Consider the following 20,782-nt stretch of genomic DNA (forward strand, 5'->3'; position numbering starts at 1 on the left):
AGCAAGAAATCAAAAGCAGCATACACCATTTTCTCCATAACCACAGGATTGGGCGACCTATCAAGAAATTCCTGCTGGGACTGTGCCAAGACCTCTCTTATCTTTATTAATAGAGATTCACTTAAAGTGAATGCTACTGAAAGTGACCAAAGAAGATAGTGTGATGTGCCGTATCAGTGGTGTTATAGCTCAAGGTGTCCACAGGCTGACTTGCCCTACACGCTACATATTTGTTATTTCCTTCCCAACAAGTATGTTGGCAAACTGAGAGTGGCCATTGAAGGTAGTGAGAGTTAATTGCATCAATAATTCAATATAATGTCATTAGTCACATTGAAGTTTACTGATATATGCTTTTTTGGTTGACAATCAGTCAATCACAGCCTTCATATGAATATGTATAAGGAGCTAAGTCTTCAAATTTGTTTGCCATGACTTTGAAAGCATTGGCAGAACTATCAGAGAACTTTCTACATTACCTGGTCCTAAGTGTATTCTGTGTGGCCTAGGTTCTTTAGTACTTTCAGTAGCCAAGCTATCCCTGTGAAACAGAGAATTAATTGGCATTCTTCTTCTGTGAAACATATTCAAGCAGGGATGCAACTAGGTACTGTTACTTTGTTTTTCTTATTTATCTTCAGTTTTCTTCCCTCACAGTATGGCGCTGAAGTATACAACATAACTCCTTCACACCCATTAGCAGAGGGACAAACTCTAGTCTCTCCTAGCCTAATATTCGAATTGGGCTTCTTCAGTCCTAATAGTTCTGCTAATAAGTATGTGGGGTTGTGGCACAAAAGTATATTTCCCCGTAAATATGTATGGGTGGCTAACAGAGATAATCCTCTTGCTGCTACAGACACCTTGGCTACTTTGAGCATTGGCAGCAATGGGAATCTGGAGCTCGTAGATGGGAAACAGAGTTCTGTCTGGTCAGCCAATATATCTAATTGTTCATCAGCAGTTCTCTTAGATAATGGAAACTTCATTGTCAAAGATGGTATGGGAGCTGATTTGTGGGTGAGTTTCAATGATCCTAGTGACACACATCTGCCAAGAATGTTGCTGGGATATGATAGCGGTTCTGGAAAACGGAATTTCTTGACATCTTGGAAAAGTGAAAATGATCCATCACCAGGCCTATTCTTGGTTGGACTGTCAGAAGAGTTACCGGCACAATTGTATATTTGGACTAATGGATCTACTCCCCACTGGAGAAGTGGGCCATGGGATAAATCAAGGTTTATTGGTATACCCACATCGAATTCTGACACTTCTCCGTATCTAAATCCATGGACTCTTGTTGATAATGTGCCCCAGGGAACAAGGTATTTATCTTACAGTTTTGACAAAATTCCTGGTGCGAATGTTTTTACATATGCTGACATATCTTCCGAAGGTATACTGAGGTTTTTGTTTTCAGAAATTGGCAAGAACTGGTATCTTGCGTGGAAGTCATGGAACAACCCATGCGATAATTATGGCGCCTGTGGACCTTTTGGGGTTTGCAAAGCTTATGAATCTCCTATCTGCAAGTGTTTGAAAGGGTTTATACCCAAGTCAAATAAGGAATGGAGTAAAAGAAACTGGACCGGAGGTTGTGTGAGACGAAGGAACTTGTCTTGTGAGACCAACACAAATGAATCAATCTCATCAAAAGGAAAAGATGGGTTTTCGAAGTTGGAAAGATTGAAATTACCCAATTTTCATGAATATTTGGGTTCTGTGGCTCTAGACAAGTTCGAGGACTGCAAGACACGGTGCCTGAGTAATTGTTCTTGCCTGGCTTATGCTTATGTTGATAACATAGGGTGTTTGGTGTGGTTCAAAGACCTTTTTGATATGCAGCAGTTTACAGCTTTTGGAGAAGATCTTTACGTTCGCCTAGCACACTCAGAACTAGGTAAATGATGATAGCTCTTGCACAACTCGTACACCACTAATTTTCATATGTATTGTAAGTTGATTTTGCCTTTTCTTTTCAGTTGAAGGAAAGCCGACAAAGTTAATTGCAAGCCTTACAACTATTGGATTTTTGAGCATCTTGGTTGCTATAATCTTCTGTTTGCACAGGTGGCGTGCTAACCAAAAGCGTAAGCCAATTAGACGAGGGGGTCAATTAATTTATCACATTATAAGAATTTATTACTTATTGTCTGTTACCCAAATGTTGCTTCTTGTTTAGTTCCAACTCTGTGTTTGATAGTTTTATTTGCAAAATCAGGACACGTTGAATTAATAGCACGACGCTTGGAATCAACTAGTAGGATTCAGATTCATAGAGACGGTCTTCGAGATTATATAGGAAAGCATGATTTCTCGGAGCTAAAGATATATGATTTTGATAACATACTAATCGCCACAGACAACTTCAGCATCACAAACAAACTTGGGCAAGGAGGCTTTGGCCCAGTTTATAAGGTATTTTCTTTGCTAAGAAAACATATATAGCATGTCTAAATGTTCAAGATATAGACATGCAACAATGACTAATTTGTGGACATCATGTAGGGGATGCTACCAGAAGGGATGGAAATAGCAGTAAAAAGACTATCTAGTAGCTCAAGACAAGGTGTCGAAGAGTTCAAGAATGAGATGCGGTTGATCTCCAATCTTCAACACAAAAACCTTGTTAGGATGATGGGTTGCTGTGTTAAAGAGGATGAGAAGTTACTAATTTACGAGTTCATGGCAAACAAAAGCTTGGATACTTTTCTATATGGTTAGTTTCACAAGTGTTTTATTTTAGCTGCAGTACTTTACTCATTTTTACCTATATTGCTTTTAATATAAATATGCTTGAAAAGTTCTAGCATAAGTTATGATGAACTCACATAAACTAAATTTACCAAGTGAAAAATTATCATAGAGTTTGACTAAGGGAGAAATTCAGCCCTGCAAGTTTAATGCTCACCACTGTCAAATAATTCGTGTGCTTGATCAGTTCAGATCTATATTATGTCCTCACTACTTTTCATACAAATGTCTCTATCTTTTAACACTTAAGGGGTAGTAATCTAGTTATATTTAAGGCTAGAAGTCTAGTCATTGTCAATGTTTCTTTGCTACATGCATGTGAAATATGAATAACATTACTACTCTAACTTGGTCCATTGAATGTTTGATTAGATCCGACGAAGAGAGCAATGCTTAATTGGGCTACACGCTTTAATATTATTCAGGGTGTTGCTAGAGGGCTTCTTTATCTCCATCATGATTCCTATGTGAAGGTGATACATAGAGATTTAAAAGTCAGTAACATTCTCCTAGATGAGAAAATGAATCCAAAAATCTCAGATTTTGGATTGGCGCGCATAGTTGAAGAAACACATAGTCTAGATAATACTCAAAAGGTTGTTGGAACACGGTGAGAATCTATTCTTTAAGCCAGAAACCAAAAGAAGCAATTTTATCAGATACGTACTAATGTGTTTGCTGTGCAGTGGCTATATGTCTCCAGAGTATGCCATGGGTGGGATATTTTCTGAAAAATCTGATGTCTACAGCTTCGGGGTCCTGGTGTTAGAGATTATTAGCGGTAAGAAGAATGTCAGCTTCTATTGCTATGACCAACAACTAGGCTTCCTTGCCTATGTAAGTTTATACTGTAAATCTTAATGTAATTGTTGTGTACAACTTTGCGGTCTTGACAAGTCCTAACAACAATTAATGGGATCATTTTCAGGTATGGAAGTTATGGAATGAAGGCAGGGCATTGGAGTTAGTAGATGAAGTATTGGGTGATTCATATTCCTCATCCGAAGTAATGACATGCGTGCATGTTGGGCTTCTTTGTGTACAAGACAATGCTCCGGATAGACCAACCATGACAGATGTAGCTTCAATTCTAAGTAGCGAGAAAGATGGTCCACATCCAAAGAGGCCTGTATTCACTATCCAAAACTCAGTTTATCATCTTGGATCATCCTATGAAAATACAAATTCCTCCATAAATGAAGCTAGCATTACAATGATTGGAGGACGTTAAGCGACAACAAATTGGCACATCACAAGGCCTTTTGGTCATTCTCAAGGGGTTCTTATACATACGGGTAAAGCTTTGGTATATTAACATTTCTCATACATCAACTAGTTTTACCACTTTAAGGACTCACGTTACCACTTTGAGGACTAATATTACTATTTTGAGGACTCATATGGTAAACTAAGAAAATTTACCACTTTAAGGACTCATGTTACCACTTTGAGGACTAATATTACTATTTTGATGACTCATTTTACTACTTTTAAGGCAATTGTATGCATGTTATACGTTAACGCATTGTATAATTTTCCTATACATATTGAAGGTTTTCTATTTGGTAGTATATGAAGGTTTTTTTAGTTAATGTAATACCCGAGATATTTAAAATAAATGTCATGAAGGAGTTATTCACGTATCTTTCTTGACACACGTAAAGAAATAAAGTAAAAAAAAAAAAAATGGTAGATCTGGGCCATTAATGTGAGCCCTAGAAATATTAAACGAGCTAAGGTGAGAGTGTTTGATAATTATTTTACGATCTCAGTGTCATGGGGTGTTCATGATTATTTTTCTAAATTTCTCTCTTGAGGTGAAATTTTCGATTTGTGGACTCAATGACTCGACGAGTCTGTGGAAATTTTCGGAAAATTTTCAAACACCGAAACCATTTAATATGATTTTAAGAGGTTTTAGAATTATGCAAATTATTTTAAAGAAAAAGAAATTTGTGTGGTGCAATCTGTACCATAGAAATCAACCGCTTGATCAGGGCCGTTAAAAATCAGTTAAATAGGAAACTATATAAATACCAAGTCCGATCAAGAAAAGAGGAGGATCAGTGGATCACCGAGATAGACTCTCTAGAACCCTCTTGATGAGAAAGAAAATTAATCTCCTCTTGCATTTGTTGTTAGCAACGCACGGGAATAAGTTTCAGTCAAGGAAATCAATTATCATCGTCTATGAAAACTCTCTCGACCGACTTCCTCAATCGCCTTTCCTTTTGTACTCGATGAAACAAGCACCAAAGCACATCGTCGCCGCTAACAAGCTTGAATATCGAAGTTGCCGACGTATTAAGCTCCGATTATTTAAACTAAGGTAATATCCGAGCGCGACTCTTATTGGTATTGAATTCCGATTAAGAAAGAAATCAGTTTGATTAATCGGGGTCGGGGTGTTACAAATGGTATCAGAGCAGGGATATGATTTCTAAGGTGTGACCTGGGAGGAGAAATGGGATTGACTGCATTGAATTATTTCGCGTTGATGTCTTCGATCTTTGATTTGTTTCACATGCAACTGGTCCATTGATTGTTTGAAGTCGTTCTTGTTGTATGTTGGTTAACTGTACAAGGTGTTATGTGTGAAGTTGCCCGTTCTTGATGCAGCTGGTTCTGAAATTTAAAAAAAAAAAAAATGTTATTACTGGCTTAACTTAGAGAAATGGTTCCAATTTGTTCTCAAGTTTTTCTTTTATGACTGAAAAATCAAAACTTTGTTTTTCCGAGGTGTGAAGATATTTAAACTTCAAAACCAATATATAGTTAGATCGATATTCGATATTCGTTCTGTTGTATTGATATGTATCTTTTTGGTCCATTCTTGATTCTTGATTAGTGTGACAAATTTCGATCAATAGAATTTGATTTTGATTTCAAACTTATTGTTATCATCTAAACTCTCCCTTGGTATATTTGGATGATCTGTGTAACATTGTCAGTCAGTACTTTTGGTAATTGATACTAAAAGTGATGCATTTATGAATAAAGGTTTGGTTCTGCAATTTGTTTTGCATCTGTACTTGGTACTTGATAATGATAATAATAAAAATAAAAATAAAAATAAAATAAAATAAAAAGAGAGAGAGAGAGAGAGAGAGAGAGAGAGAATTGTAACTACATATACCTATATGCATATCTGATCTGTGTGCTTGATTTGATATATAAATAGATATCCTTGAATATGGTTGATTTCATGGTTCTATGATTGAACTTGGTTTGAGCAACTAAGATAGGAATTTGTGGGAGCTTCAATTCGTCAATCCAGTTTTGTAATGGAAGAAATAGGTTAGGTTCGAAAAGAAGTTAATTTATACCCCGACTTGGACAACATAAAACTGTGTACAACTTTTGCATATGCTTATAGTTTACTGGTTTGGTTGTTTGGCACATGTGGATTACAAAATTGGAGATGTATATGTTTCTATGGAGTGTTTCAAGGCTTCTACTTTACCGCAAGGTATTATCATAGAAGTCTTAATTGGGGTCTGTTATTATCATAGAAGCCTTTATTGTTTTAATATTTTGATTTTCACAGGGACTTTTGAATCCAATTGTCAACCTTTGATTGAGTTTTTGTTTACAACTTTGTGGTTGTGTTATAAGGTCTGAGAACTCCAAAGTGAATGGAGAGTTACTAGTCATTTCAGATTTAGGAAAGAAAAAAAAATGATTCCAATTACTTCTGTGAGTGAAGGGTATGTGGATATACTTAGGTAGGTAATTGATATGGAAATTGTACGTTGTGAATATGGTTGTGCTGAGATATGGGTAGATTTGTTTTGAAAATTTTATACGCCACAAACCTGAATACAAACACGTTACAGTTTAAGAACTTCTTAGTGTACTGTGATTTGGTCACTACATGATGAGTTGAAAGTGTACAAGTTCAGTTCAGTTCATTTATTCAAGTGTTTGAGATTCTGTCCATGTTTATTGTATAAGAATTTCCTACGTTACATGTTGCTGCTCCTATATCCCATACTTCTTAAATTATTCTGTCTTAATCATTTCGATTTGCTTCCAGGAAAGTTAAAGTTAAATTGGTAGTTTCCGGCCACTAATATTATTATAGAGAAGTTGTGTAGAAGTAACAGATTCACAAGGAGTTAAATTAGCCTTCATACTTGATTTTGAGGGGTTCACATATCTATCTATTTCCCATTTGTATATATTTATTTGTACAAATGTATTCTTTTCGCTGTGCATTTGTGTATGTAATGATATACAGATCCTATCCAGAGCAAGGCCTCGCTCTGAAATTAAAGTGCGAGGTTGGAGTTTAGAGTCACTTTTCGGTCGCATATCCACATCTCGACCGTTCAGCTTTTAGGTACTAATGTGTAGATCATCTCTGCAAAATTTCAGCCAAATTGATAGTCGTTAAGGTATCTAACTCGTTTAAACCAATGGACGAACTGAATCTGTCAAACCTGAACCGTACTAGCTTTAAGGCAGTTATCAATGCCTTAACGACTATCAATTTAGCTGAAATTTTGCAGAGATGATCTAGACATTAGTACCTAAAAACTGAACGGTCGAGATTTGGATATGCGACCGAAAAGTGACCCTAAACTCCAACCTCACACTTTAATTTCAGAGTGAGGCCTCGCTCTGGATAGGATCTGATATATATATATATATATATATATATATTCACTCTGAAATTAAAGTATATATATCTCAGATCCTATCCAGAGCGAGGCCTCACTCTGAAATTAAAGTGTGAGGTTGGAGTTTAGGGTCACTTTTCGGTCGCATATCCAAATCTCGACCGTTCAGTTTTTAGGTACTAATGTCTAGATCATCTCTGCAATATTTCAGCCAAATTAATGATCTTTAAAGTATCTAACTCGCTTAAACCAATGGACGAACTAAATCTGTCCATATATATATATCGTCCCGTCAATGAAGCCAGGGACCTATCAATCTCTGCTGCAGGTATCTTATCAGGTAAACTACTTTTACTTGGTCAATTTGCTTTTTACCATTTTGATATGCCTTTAGATCCTTAGATTCTAAAGGTTGGATTTACTTGCATAGTTACTCTGTTTGGATTGGGTTGCAACTGATTCTCACTTCTTTTCATAGATGTGCACATTTTGAATGAACAGGTCTGCAAATATGTATGAAATCATCTAATCATTATGAATAAAAAGGGGTTAATGTGGCATAAATGGAAAAGCAACAAGTTAATGGATTGATTCTGGTTAGGCCTGGGATAAAAATTAAGTAGGGATTGTGACAAGACCCTAAACCTGATTGGGGCTCGTGGATTCGAGCGGATAATTAAGTAGGGATTGTGCCTCGCTAGGGTGAAAGACCCAAAACCCAATCAGGAATCCGCTTAGTACGGGGTGCCCTCGGTGGCCGTAATCTGAGGTTTCGCTTAGTATGGAGTGTTCTCGATGACCTTAATTCGAGAGGTATTGGGCCGGGCCTAAATAGGATATAGAACCAAAAAACAAAATGGAAAGGAAATGATGCTTCTTGTCATGAGATGTATACGATAAGTTTGATTTGTGAAACTGGATACGAATAGAGTTGCATTTTAAATGATGCTATGAAAGCTGGTTGAACTAACCAGGGCAAGGAACAAAATTAATGAAAATATTATTTACAAATAGCACAAATGGATAATTGAGGAATGAGGAATGTGTGTGCTTGCTTGATTATGATAAATGAACATACTGGTTCTGATCTAGAAAGCAAGGAACTGCCCATGAAGCTTATGTGGAATATGTCTTCGCTATAGTTGTAGTGGAATCAAAGGCTGGGGATATAACACACTGGTGCTACCAGGTATGGTCAAGATTGCAATCTTGTACGTGGTATGTTTTTTAAAATTTGAGCTGAATTGAAAACAATGCTAGGCATGAATTTTGAACTGATAACGTGAGAGAACGTTCAAAATAAATAAAGTCTATTGCCAAGTGTTTTCACTAGATAAGTTTATTGCAATGTGTAGATGTTAAGTTTTGTTGGGTTCCAATGAACTGTTTTCGGTTTCCAAAGTCTCTCTGTACTCAAATTGCCTCTCAAATAGCAAGGTTTTGGTGGGGAAATAAAGGAGCTCATGGTATTCATTAGAAAAGTTGGCATTCTTTAGGTTTCTCAAAGGCTCAAGGAGGAATGGGTTTTCGGGATTTGACCGAGTTTAACCAAGCTTTGTTGCTAAACAGGGATGGAGGATTCTTACCAATCCGTCTTCTGTTTGGGTAATGATGCTTAAACACCGTTATTTCCCTTCTGTTTCTTTCATGGAGGCTCGTCTTGGTTCTTCACCTTCTTGGTTATGGGCTAGTTTATTACATGGTCGGGAACTTCTTAAATCAAATACTCTTTGGAGAGTGGGAAATGGTTTGCATATTTCAGTTTGGGATTCAAATTGGATTCCTCATATGCAGGAGCATCGTTTAACTCCTCCACCTCGAGCTGATTTTACTATTTCTGTCTCTTCTTTGATTGACTGGTCTTCTCTCTCTTGGGATTTGACATCTATTGCTGGGCATATCTCTGTGGATCAGAGTCGGGCAATCTTAGCTATTCCTTTGGTTAATTCTTCTGTTCCAGATAAACTGATTTGGTCTTTGAACAAGTCTAGCAACTATACAGTCCGGTCTGGCTACTATGCTGCTCACCTCAAATCTTCCCAGATGGTGGTACCTCATGCTCATCACTCTCATATCACTGATCCAATTATTTGGAAGCGTCTATGGTCTCTACATACGCTACCAAAAATTAAAATTTTATGTGGAGGGTGGTTTCTAATGCTCTAGCTACCCAATCGAATCAATTCAAGCGTAAATTGACTCCTGATCCTTTGTGCTCTTTTTGTCATTGCTTTCCAGAGACAATAGAACGTATACTTTTCGCTTGTCCTTGATCAAGAAGGGTTTGGTTTTGTCATCCTCTTGGTTACCGTCCTAACCTTCAACAGCTAACAACTTTTGATAGATGGTTTCAATTTTTGACATTCCCTCCCTCAGTATCAAAGGAACATCAAAAGGAGATTTTGACTCATCTGACTTTTCTTCTTTAGCATATCTGGATTCTGGAAGCATCGATGCTACTGTATTTTTAATCAGCTCTCTCCAAACTCAAAGTTGGTGGCTAATTCGGCTTACAAAGCTTCTTCGGAGTTTCTTCGAGTTGTGATAAAGACCAAGTGCCCCCAGGCTTCTAGTTTGCCCGGCCCTCCAGGCCTTCTCCAAAGCCAAAATGGTTACCACCGCCTCCAAACTATATTAAGATAAATTCGGATGCATCCTGGTCTTCTACTGAGGTTGGTGTGGTGGCTATTGCTCGAAACTGTGATGGAGTTGTGGTTGGTGGAAGTCATCTTTCTACTTCAGCTCCATCGCCTCTGTATGCAGAAGCATTGGCCCTCTGCTTGAGTGTTCATCTTGCTCAAAATTAAGCTTCAAGCAGATAAATTCCTCTTCGAATCGGATTCACTTCAACTTGCCAATCTCCTTCAACATTCTTCTCCATCTTCAGATTGGGTTGTTATGCCCCTGATTCATCATATAAGAGATTTGACAGTTGCTATTCGTTCCGACAGCTGGACTTGGTCCAGCAGATTGGCAAATCAGGCTGCAGACCATGTTGCCTGGTTGGCTCGCAAGAAGAAGTGCCCGGCTGATTGGTTGCTTCAGCCTCCTTCGTCTTTGTCTCATATCCTCCTTTTTGACGCAGTTCACGCTCCTACTTGGTTTGTTTACAGCTTTGTTTGTTTGGGCGGTGTGTTTGCTCTTTGTATTTAGTTTCCAGTTTGCTTTGTAAGTCGATTGGTTTTTAATGCATTTCTCCTTTGTCAAAACAAAAAAAAAAAGTTTTGTTGGGTTCCAACTTACTTAACATTTAAATATGAATTGGAAGCTTGCAGATTGCTCGTGTAATTGAGATGTTGGATTCTACAGTTTTTGGAAAACATTTAATAATTAAGGTTGGGTGATGGAACTAAAAAGGCCATCCATAACTTACCAATATTAGTTGGGAAACTTGATCATGTTGAAGTGGTTGCAGACTAGTAAAAATTGCCGGAGTCCATTATCGTACAAGAAAAACCTATATTATTGGTAAAGCAACATGATATCATAATCCATGAAGTCCACAAGTCATATATACGCAAAAGCAGTGGAAAACATTTCCTACTCCATTTCATGTAACACATGAACTCAAAGTTCAATCGCATGCTTAAAGAAACTGGGTACATAACTAAAATAAAATATACATAAATCTCATTGAGTATTTGGCATGTTAGAAAGAATGCATCTTTTGGGATGGTAAAGAACTAATGTTTGAGGCATTTATTGGCCTATCGTTGTTATAAATTTCAAGGACAATTTTTTTTTTTAAGAGGGTGGGTTTGTAATAGCCGAGGTATTTAAAATAAATAAATAATTGTTACGAGAGAGTTCTTCACGTATTTTTCTTGACACACGTAAAGAAATAAAGTAAAAAAAAAAATGGTAGATTTGGGCCATCAATGTGAGTCCCGGAAATATTAAACGAGCTAAGGTAAGAGTGTTTGATAATTATTTTACGATCTCGGTGTCATGGGGTGTTCATGATTTTTATAAATTTCTTTCTTGAGGTGAAATTTTCGATTTAAGAAAGAAATCAGTTTGATTAATCCGAGTCGGGGTGTTACAGTTAAGAAGATGCTCCGATCCATATTGATGCTTTTACAAGTTTTATACATGAAAAATTAAGTATGCAACTGATCTCCATGAGAATTGATTGTCTTGTACTTTTCGTGGGAAGAATTCCTCTAAAATTAATTCATCTAAATCTCTAGTATTAGAAATGGAGGCGTTTGATTTATTGTTAAAGGCTTCACCCAAATTTAAACTCTCAAAAATGCCCATGCCAGAGACAAAATAGATTAATATCTACAAAGTTAATTAATATGGTAAGCTACAGGTACACCCAATCAATCATGTTTCTCTGTCTCTTAATTGTATTATGAAATCACCATTGTAATAGCTAGTGAGAAGAAAATCAAGTAATCTTCTCCACCATTGGAAAAAACAACCCTAAGCGTCGTCCTGTACGACGTCGTCAAGCATGGGCGTGGCCTCCTCCCTGCGCACCCTACAAGCTTTGATCCTTCACCATTGAAGCCACACTATGTTACAAGGTAACATCCTTGTTTGGAACTGTAGAGGAATCGTGAACCATGAATCTCAAAGAGCCATTATTGATATCGTGCAAGCTCGAAAACCTAGCATTATTTTTCTCTCAGAAACCCTAGCACAGAAGGAACACATCAATGCTCTAACCCGAAAACTCGGTTTTGTGGACAACATATGCTACCCACAGGAGCGAGACTCACAAGGCGTTGCACTGCTGTGGAACGAGGATACCCATGCAGAACTACGTTCCCACTCTTCTAACCATATTGACGTTCTTATTAGCAAACAGGATGATGCCCATAAATGGCATTTTACTGGCATCTACGGGGTGGCATCCAGAGGGGGAAGACACCGCACTTGGACCCTTCTCCGAACCCTAGCGTCGGAAGTTTGTTCCTTACCATGGCTTGTGGCTGGTGATTTCAATGAAATCATGTCAAATAATGACAAATCTGGGGGACCTCCAAGAGCTGATGCTCCAATGGCTACGTTCAGACGTACTATGGCTGACTGTAATCTCATTGACATGGGCTTCCTAAGGAGTCGATTTACGTGGAGCAATAGATTCACCAAAGAGAGGCTTGATCGGGGTTTTCAAACTCCATCATGGAGGTCTAGGTTCCCTTTCAGCAAAGTGATCACTCTCAACCCTAGTGAATATGATCATTCTCCACTTTTAATTGTGGTCAGTGCTGCAAAACTGAGTTACAGGAAAGCTAGCAAGTTGTTCCGTTTTGAAGAGTGTTGGCATGGCCAACATAACTGTGCTGAAATTATTCAACAGTCATGGGCTACGCCTTCTACAGGTAATGCTTTACTTCAGCTAGCCTCCAAGATCAAAGGGACAAGATACAAGCTGCAACAATGGCATATTTCAGAATTTCAAAGCCAAAAGGCTGCATTGCGCACCATTCAAGAGAAGTTAAATGATATCATGAAATTGCCTTTCTCCCCAGACCAATATGAAGAACAAAGGCTCTTGCATGTTCGTCATAGTCAGATTCTAACCCAACAGGAGCAGTATTGGAGACAAAGGTCTCGCGCTATTTGGTTAAAAGATGGTGACTGCAACTCAGCCTACTTTCATAGAAGACCCAGTAATAGACGCAGTAAAAACCTAATTCGGGGACTCAAAGATGAGCAAGGGCAATGGTAGACTGAACAACCGGAAATTCAAAGATTACTACGGACCTATTTTGAGAGCATTTTCTCCACCGAAAGTACAAACAATGAAGCACTTGACACAATACTGGCTGCAAAACCGAGGAAGGTCGCTTCTGAAATGAATGATAGCCTCTTACAGCCATACTCGGATAAGGAAATCAAAACTGCGCTCTTTCAGATGCATCCTTCAAAAAGTCCGGGTCTGGATGGTATGTCTCCTTTATTTTTTCAAAAGTATTGGCACATTGTGGGTGTTGACTTATGTTTAGCTGTGCGTAGTTTTCTGGACACTGGTGAAATTGATCAGAATACAAACTACACTTTCCTCTGTCTAATACCAAAGATCAAGAATCCCACTCACTTTAGGCCAATTTCCCTAAGTAATGTTATCTGCAGACTATGCTCTAAGGTTGTAGCCAATAGGCTCAAACAATGGCTCCCTGATATTGTATCCCCATTACAGAGTGCGTATGTGCCAGGGAGGATTATTTCTGACAACACTTTGGTTGCCAATGAAGCTGCACACTTCATGCACAAGCTCCGCCACCAGGAAACAGGTTTTTTCTCTCTCAAATTGGATATAAGCAAAGCGTATGATCATCTTGAATGGCAATACCTCCAGGCAATCTTGACATGGTTAGGGTTTCACCCTGATCGAGTCAATATGGTTATGAATAACGTCAAAACTGTCAGTTACTCCATCTTGATTCAAGGAGAGCCCACTCCTCCTATTTTGCCTACTAGGGGAAACAGACAGGGTGATCCGTTGCCACCGTATTTATTTATCCTCTGTGCGGAGGGTCTTTCTGCACTTATCACTCAGGCGGTGAACTATAATTTGATCACAGGTCTCACCATGTGCCCACAAGCCCCAACGCTTCACCATCTCCTTTTTGCTGATGATAGTCTGCTTTTTGGTTCAGCTAATATTGCAGAATGTTTGGCGTTTAAAGACATCCTAGACACATATGAAAAAGCCTCGGGTCAAAAGGTTAACTTCCAGAAGAGCAGTGTTGTCTTTAGCAGAAATGTTGACATGACCACCCAAAACAATTTGGCTACCATCCTTCAAGTTCAACAGGTCGATGAACATGACAAGTACCTTGGGTTGCCATTGAGAGTTGGCAGATCCAAGACAGCCAAGTTTGCCTACATCAAGGAGAGATTAACCAAACTGGTCAATTGGAAATCCAAAATTCTCAGTTGTGTAGGTAAAGAAATACTCATTAAAGTTGTTGCACAAACAATGCCTCTATATGCCATGAATACCTATCTTCTTCCCAAAAGCTTGTGTGATGACATCCATCAGCTGTGTGCTTCTTTCTTATGAGGAGATACTGATGAGAAGAAAAAGATACATTGGAGGAGTTGGGAAAAGATTTGTCTAACCAAATATGGAGGTATGGGATTTAAGAACATTTATGCTTATAATATTGCCATGCTTGCAAAGCAAGGATGGAGACTAGTCTCCAATCCTCATTCTCTTATTGCTAGATTGTATAAAGCAAAGTATTTTCCTCAATGTTCATTTTGGGAAGTGGAGATTGGTGACTCACCCTTATTCTCCTGGAGAAGTATCCTACAAGGTAGACATGTCCTCCAAGCTGGTATTCAATGGAAGATTGGTGATGGAAAGCAGGTTGACATATGGAAGGATCATTGGCTTCCTATTCAGACCCTCGTACCGCTCATCAAGCCTCCCAATGCTACCCTACACAAGGTCGCTGACCTTATTGATGAAAGTACAAGACAATGACTCCCAGCTGCAGTCTATAGCATATTTCCAACTGATGTTGCAGAGAGAGTTCTTTGCATCCCCCTTGGTCGCAACACAACCGGCGATAGACTCATTTGGGGTCCTGAAAAGAAAGGCTACTACTCAGTCAAGTCTGCCTATTGGATTGCAAGAACAAACGTCTTGCAGCATGTCCTTGTCTCCACATCTAGTGGAGATCCTTACCAAGATCTATGGAAGTGTCTTTGGAAGGCAAAGGTTCCAGGTAAAGTGAGTATATATGTGTGGAGGGCTTGTAACAACCTCCTCCCTACTCGGGAGAGACTCCTAAGTCCTAACTAAAGGGTATGAGGGCCCACTTAACTGTATGCTCTATGCTCACGGTATTGAAGATGTTGGACATCTCTTCGGTCACTGTCCAGTGGCCACTACCATTCTTACTGCAGCACCATTTAATTTGGGTAGGACACTACCTCCTTCTCTAAACTTCAAAGAGTGGATGCTGGAAAGAGCCTTCACTATGACACCAGCGTTGTTTGCACAGCTTCTAATGGTTATATGGGCTCTCTGGAAGAATCGGAACAACATGCTGTGGTCTGGAACAAAGCAGTCAGCCCAAGACATCACCTTAAGTAGTTTGGCATGGCTGGAGGAGTTTCAGAAAACTAGAGCAGCTCCTGCACAGGCTTCATAGAAACAGAACCAAAGATGGAAGCCAGCAGAGAATGGAGCTTTCAAACTCAATGTTGATGCTGCCTTCTTATCAGATCAAACCAAAGGAGGCATAGGAGGGGCAATCCGAAATGCTGCAGGGCAATTTATTGTTGCATTCGCTAGTCCAATTGCTCATACTGCATCTCCTAAACAGTGTGAACTGCATGCTATCCGCGCTAGGGTTGGATCTCTTAAATACACTTCGCATACAAAATGTGGTAGTTGAAAGCGATTGTACTGAGGCTATCTCTGAAGCTACTTGTCAAGATCATTCTTTGCTGGCTAATGGTGGTCTCATTGATGACATTAAGGCTGCTACACGTAGAATACCATCTGTGCAATTATCCTATGCTCCTCGTTCATGAAACATGGTGGCACATAGACTTCCAGGCATTGGTTTTGAAGCTCAACATGGCACCGTGTGGCTAGACTATGTTCCTAGCTGCATCATTGATGTTATAAACACCGATTGTAAACACCTCAATTGAGGCCATCCAATGAAAGTTATCTTTGATTCAAAAAAAATCTGGTAAGCTACAAAAAAGAAAAGCAAAATAAAAATTAGAAAAAGATGTGACAACATGGGAGAGCAAAAATTAGAGTAGAGTAGGGACTAGGGAGATGGCTTCATGTCTTCGCCCGTGTTCAATTTTAACCGCCCATTGTGGTTTCATACAATAAACTAGTGGGAGATTTGTGGTTTCTTTTTTCAATTGATCTCAATTTCTGAACAAATCCTGACCCATTTTAGCTTAATCTTTCCCTTTTTATGTCATTGTTTGGGTGAGCTCATCTTATCAACTTACTTGGTATACCATATGGACCATGAAGAAAGTCATCAACAGACTCGTCTTGACGCTGCTTGACTTCGGTTAATTCTCTAACAGTAGGCAAAAGGACCACTCTCGGTTTGTTGGGGCTCGAACACATCACATCTCAAATGAAAAATTATTGTCTTACCACCCCACCAAAAACATGCACTCTAATTCATTACTTGTTTGATTGTTTGTTTGTATATTTTTTTTTGGTGATGCCGTATGAAAATAACTCTCTCTGGTAAATATCAGATTTTAATTGTGGATGCATGTCAATTATTATAGATTAAAACTGGGTCAATTATGGTCACCCACCAAAAAAAGTAAAAAAATTCCATTTCACATAAACAAGAAAGTGAAGAAACTTTACATTTTGGTGCAGTGACTGAAAATTGAAGAAGAAGCCGTCAATGGCGGCTTGTTGGGTAAAAGAAGCCAAAGCATTTTGCTCTCACTTCCCTTGACTAGCTCCTTTTAGGTACTGAATTGTTTCTTCTGTAAATTTCTGAACATTGCTAAATATCAATCTTTCACATCAAGTTCTAATGTATTCCAGCTATTTTTGATGATGATGATGATGGGTGTTATGATGATTCTTTAATGTTGAGATTGCTTGGTTTTAATTGAGAGGTTGGCGGGAGAAAAGTCATGGGAGATATTTATTGGGTTTCATTTACTTTCTCTGAATTTCTTGTTGTTATATTTACCTCTCAGGATGATAATATCATACACTACATGCTTTGCTTCCTTCACATAGAAGTTCAATTCTATTGCTTAATGTTAATTGTGTCCATGGTTGAAAAAATGTTACAGCAGCTCACTAAGTTTGAATGTTAGTGCATGTTCACCGGTGGGCTTGAGACCGATGTCCACCTAGGATGGCTTAGGTGGTGACCAACTTTCTCCAAAAATTTGTCTCCACCGATTGAAACTTGACCAGCTTGAATTTGACATTTGCTTACCCAGGCTAAGAGTAAGTCCACCCGTTGAGCTTGACCGGTTAAGACTATTCACTGCTTTTTTTCCTTGTATTTCTACTATCGAGGCTGGCCGGTCAAATACTGTTCACAAAATGTCACGACTAGTTAAGTTTTTAGTCAAGAACTCGACTAAAAAATAATAATTCTGAAGTATGGCATCGATGCAGATTTTCAAGAAGGAAACTCAACTTGCCTTGCATAAATAACAAAATACGGTAAATTGAGTCATTTAGAGAGTTCGCTGCATATCTAATGATTCCGTATTTATATTTTTTTTCATTTGTTTTTTATATTTTATGTTGCTGACTCTGTCTTTATCAGTGTCATGGGCAATGAGAGTTCAAAAATTTAACCAAAGCTTAATTAATAAAGATATTGTTCTCTCTCTCTCTCTCTCTCTCTCTCTCTCTCTCATGAATACAAATAATTAAATGAGATAGTTGGCATATAACTGGTCTACTCATAAGAGGAGAGAGAAACCCTAGGATTTAGCAGAGGGCCGCGGCAGACATTTTTCGGTTGCTGTCGGATCAAGCAACGGCGAGGATTCTCGTCGTGGGTCGCGGCAACACAAGTGACTGGTGAGTCTAGAGAGGGAACGAGTTCCGATTAAGAGGTTGATTCAATCGGTGCTATTTTCGACCTCTGCTTAGGTCTGACTTGTTTGGAGCAGTTCTCGGTAGCACGATTAGCGGTGTCGGATCGGCGGCGATCTAGGGAGGCAGAGGGAGGCTGACTTGGTGAATCCGGGTCAGATTACTGGGTTGTCGTTTCGCACCGGCTTGGTATTCCGACCTTGATTGAGCGGCATTGCAGGGGCTGTGTTCTCCGAGTTGAGTGATTGAGCGGCATTGCAGGGGCTGTGTTCTCCGAGTTGAGTGATTGAGTTGAGGCTCTGGTCTGCAGGTGGGTTTTGGTCGGTTGGTGTTTGGCTGTAGTGAGGCTTTGGTGACCTGATGGCCTGTTGGAAGGGTCGCCCGCCGGAAAGCTGGCTGGCGTCGTCGATGGCTTAGCAGAGGACGTTTAGGGCTTCTCCTCACTTTGCTTGGGTTTGGGCTTGGGCCTTTGGGCCTGGGCTCCAACTTGAGCTGATGGGCTTTATTTTGTGGGCCTTTAAGGAGGGTGTCTTGCCACCCTCATTTATCACTTAATGCTGAGGGTGGGCCTAGCCCAAGATGTGGACCTTCTTGGATATTTGGGTCGGTATATGGTCCATGTCCAATCAATTTCGGATCATGGCTGCTAAGGGAGTTGGTAATTATCTGGAATAAGATTGGCGTTTTTTATAGCGGCTTATGAATAAGGAGGTGCTCCTATTTGTTTGCTAGGAAGTGGCTCTCTGTTGGTACCGCAATTGCGCGCCTGGCTAATGGGGATGCTAGTCAATGATTCTGCCCTAGAAGACACAGAGTTGTTCTTTGTTTATGGGTTCGCTTACAAAGCGGGCTCAAAATCGACTTGTAATGAGTTTACATTACTTAGATAGGAGCGTGGTTGTTACCCCGTCATTTTTCTGTTTTTAAGTGTATGTTAGACTCTGGCTTTTGGCTGGTCATCTAATGCAATGAACCTTTGTTTCAAAAAATAATAATAATAATAATAATAATAATAATAATTAAATGAGATATCTAAATTATCAAAAAGAAAAATTTGAGCTAAGGATGGAGAAAATTGCGAAACTTTACGGTGAGAATTTGTAACTAAGTAGGATATTAAACTTATTGGTTGCGTGACTAAGTATGGCTTGATGGGATACGGTGATCTTGGTTTGTTTACTTTTATTTAGGTGTTGTTTTGGAGTATCATTTCAATCTTTTGTTAAGTACTGCTGCTTCAGTGATTCATGTTATTTTTAAATAAAAATTTTGGGGCTTGTAGATAAAGCTTCTTGGGTAATTATTTTGTGATGTCAAACTCCCACATGGTACTATCATGTGGTAGTCCAACCAATAAATTGAGTTGTTCCAAGGCAATCATTGTAAGGGTAAAGAAAAATAACCAATCAATATATTTTACTTTACATGTAGACCAATAATATTAGTACAAATCACAGTAGACGTGGTGGTTCAGAACTATACAATAATTTGCCCAGTATCATTTGGTATAGTGGCATAAGTCTCCCCTTTGTTAGTGAGAAGTCATGAGTTCGACTTACTAAAATTAATTGTTGTAATTATGAGTTGTTTGTATAATAAAAATTAAAAAATTAAAAAACTATACAATAATTTGATCACGGATCATTCATTGATTTTTTGTAAACTTGAACAGTCAATTTCAGGTGGTTGTGGTAGACCTTTTCTAAAAGCTGCACTTTCTTTCAATTATGTGTTGTTTGTGAGGAGTTTTTTTTTTTTTTGAAAGGGAGAGGTGTCAATCAATTAAAACATGGAAGTAGGTAATAACATATCATGACTCACTCTTGAGGGCTATGACATTAGTTCATCACTTCATCTTTTGTTTATTTCTTCTTTGTTTTTTGTTTTATTTCTTAAAGAAATAATTTAACCATGATATAGTGTTGGATTGTTGGATTGTTGGTTTGTAAGCTTAAGTTGCTTAACTTCATCTTTTCATCACCGAACTGGACTGAACCGACAATATGACTCAACCGAACTTGTCAGTCCAACCTAAAGGAAGCAATACTTCCCTAAAAGAGATTTGGGAGTCTTTGTTTTTTTTTTTTTTTTTTTTATTACAAAACGGAACAAATTGAATCAAAATTTCAAGCATTTTAATCGAAAATGGGTATAGGTATCTAAATATATTAGCATCCGAAAAAGATTGTGAGCAAAATTAATGTCACCGTTGTTGGAGTTAAGAAAAAATTTCAGTATAAGAATGAGTGTGAGATTGTTAAGATAATGCTTGGTGGATGCAAGAATATGAGATAAATGAAATGATTAAATTCAGTTTACCCCCCTGAGGTTTGGGGGTAATTTCATGTTAGTCCCTGTCCTTTTAATTTAATTAGTTTACCCCCCAAACTTGTCAATTCTCCTCAACCGTATCCATTCCATCCAATTTGGAAGTTAAGTCTGACTTTTGAGGGTTAAAATGGTCATTTCAAGACCAAAAAAAAAAATTTATTTTTTTAATTTTTTTTTTCTTTTTTTCTTTAAAGAGGATCAAAAGATTTCACTCCTACTCCCATGGTGACTCGAACCCATGACTTCGTCATTAGGTGGTTGAAAGTCACTCGCTGATCTACGATATTTGTGATATATCTCCGATAAAGTGAAGAATTTTAGGAGATATCCCCAATAAAGTGAAGAAATATCTGTAAAAAACGATCTTACACTTTATCTATAAATATCTGTAAAAAATGATTTTACACAAATATTTCTTCACGATTTTACACTTTATCTGTAAAAAATAATTTTACACAGACATTTCTTTACTTTATTGGGGATATATCCTAAAATTCTTTTCTTTATCGGAGATATATCTTAAATATCGTAGATCCACGAG

The 20,782-nt window shown here is 38.4% G+C and overlaps 1 protein-coding gene across 2 annotated transcripts; it reads left to right on the top strand.

The window, feature by feature from the left end:
* Positions 1-316: 316 nt before the first annotated feature.
* On the top strand, positions 317-4,356 carry LOC112179255 (G-type lectin S-receptor-like serine/threonine-protein kinase At1g61370). Of its 2 annotated transcripts, none has more exons than XM_024317618.2 (8): positions 317-607; positions 860-1,903; positions 1,986-2,093; positions 2,225-2,421; positions 2,512-2,722; positions 3,130-3,367; positions 3,444-3,594; positions 3,686-4,356. In XM_024317618.2, exons 1-8 carry the CDS (start codon positions 598-600, stop codon positions 3,986-3,988), a joined length of 2,262 nt encoding a protein of 753 aa, XP_024173386.1. In that variant the 5' UTR covers positions 317-597; the 3' UTR covers positions 3,989-4,356. The 2 variants fall into 2 exon arrangements, with proteins under 2 accessions (XP_024173386.1, XP_040367668.1); XM_040511734.1 differs by lacking the exon at positions 317-607 and having other exon boundaries at positions 1,162-1,328; positions 1,424-1,903.
* The last annotated feature ends 16,426 nt before the right edge of the window (positions 4,357-20,782 follow it).

Source organism: Rosa chinensis, chromosome 7, assembly GCF_002994745.2.
Source record: "Rosa chinensis cultivar Old Blush chromosome 7, RchiOBHm-V2, whole genome shotgun sequence".
Classification (NCBI taxonomy): Eukaryota; Viridiplantae; Streptophyta; class Magnoliopsida; order Rosales; family Rosaceae; genus Rosa; species Rosa chinensis.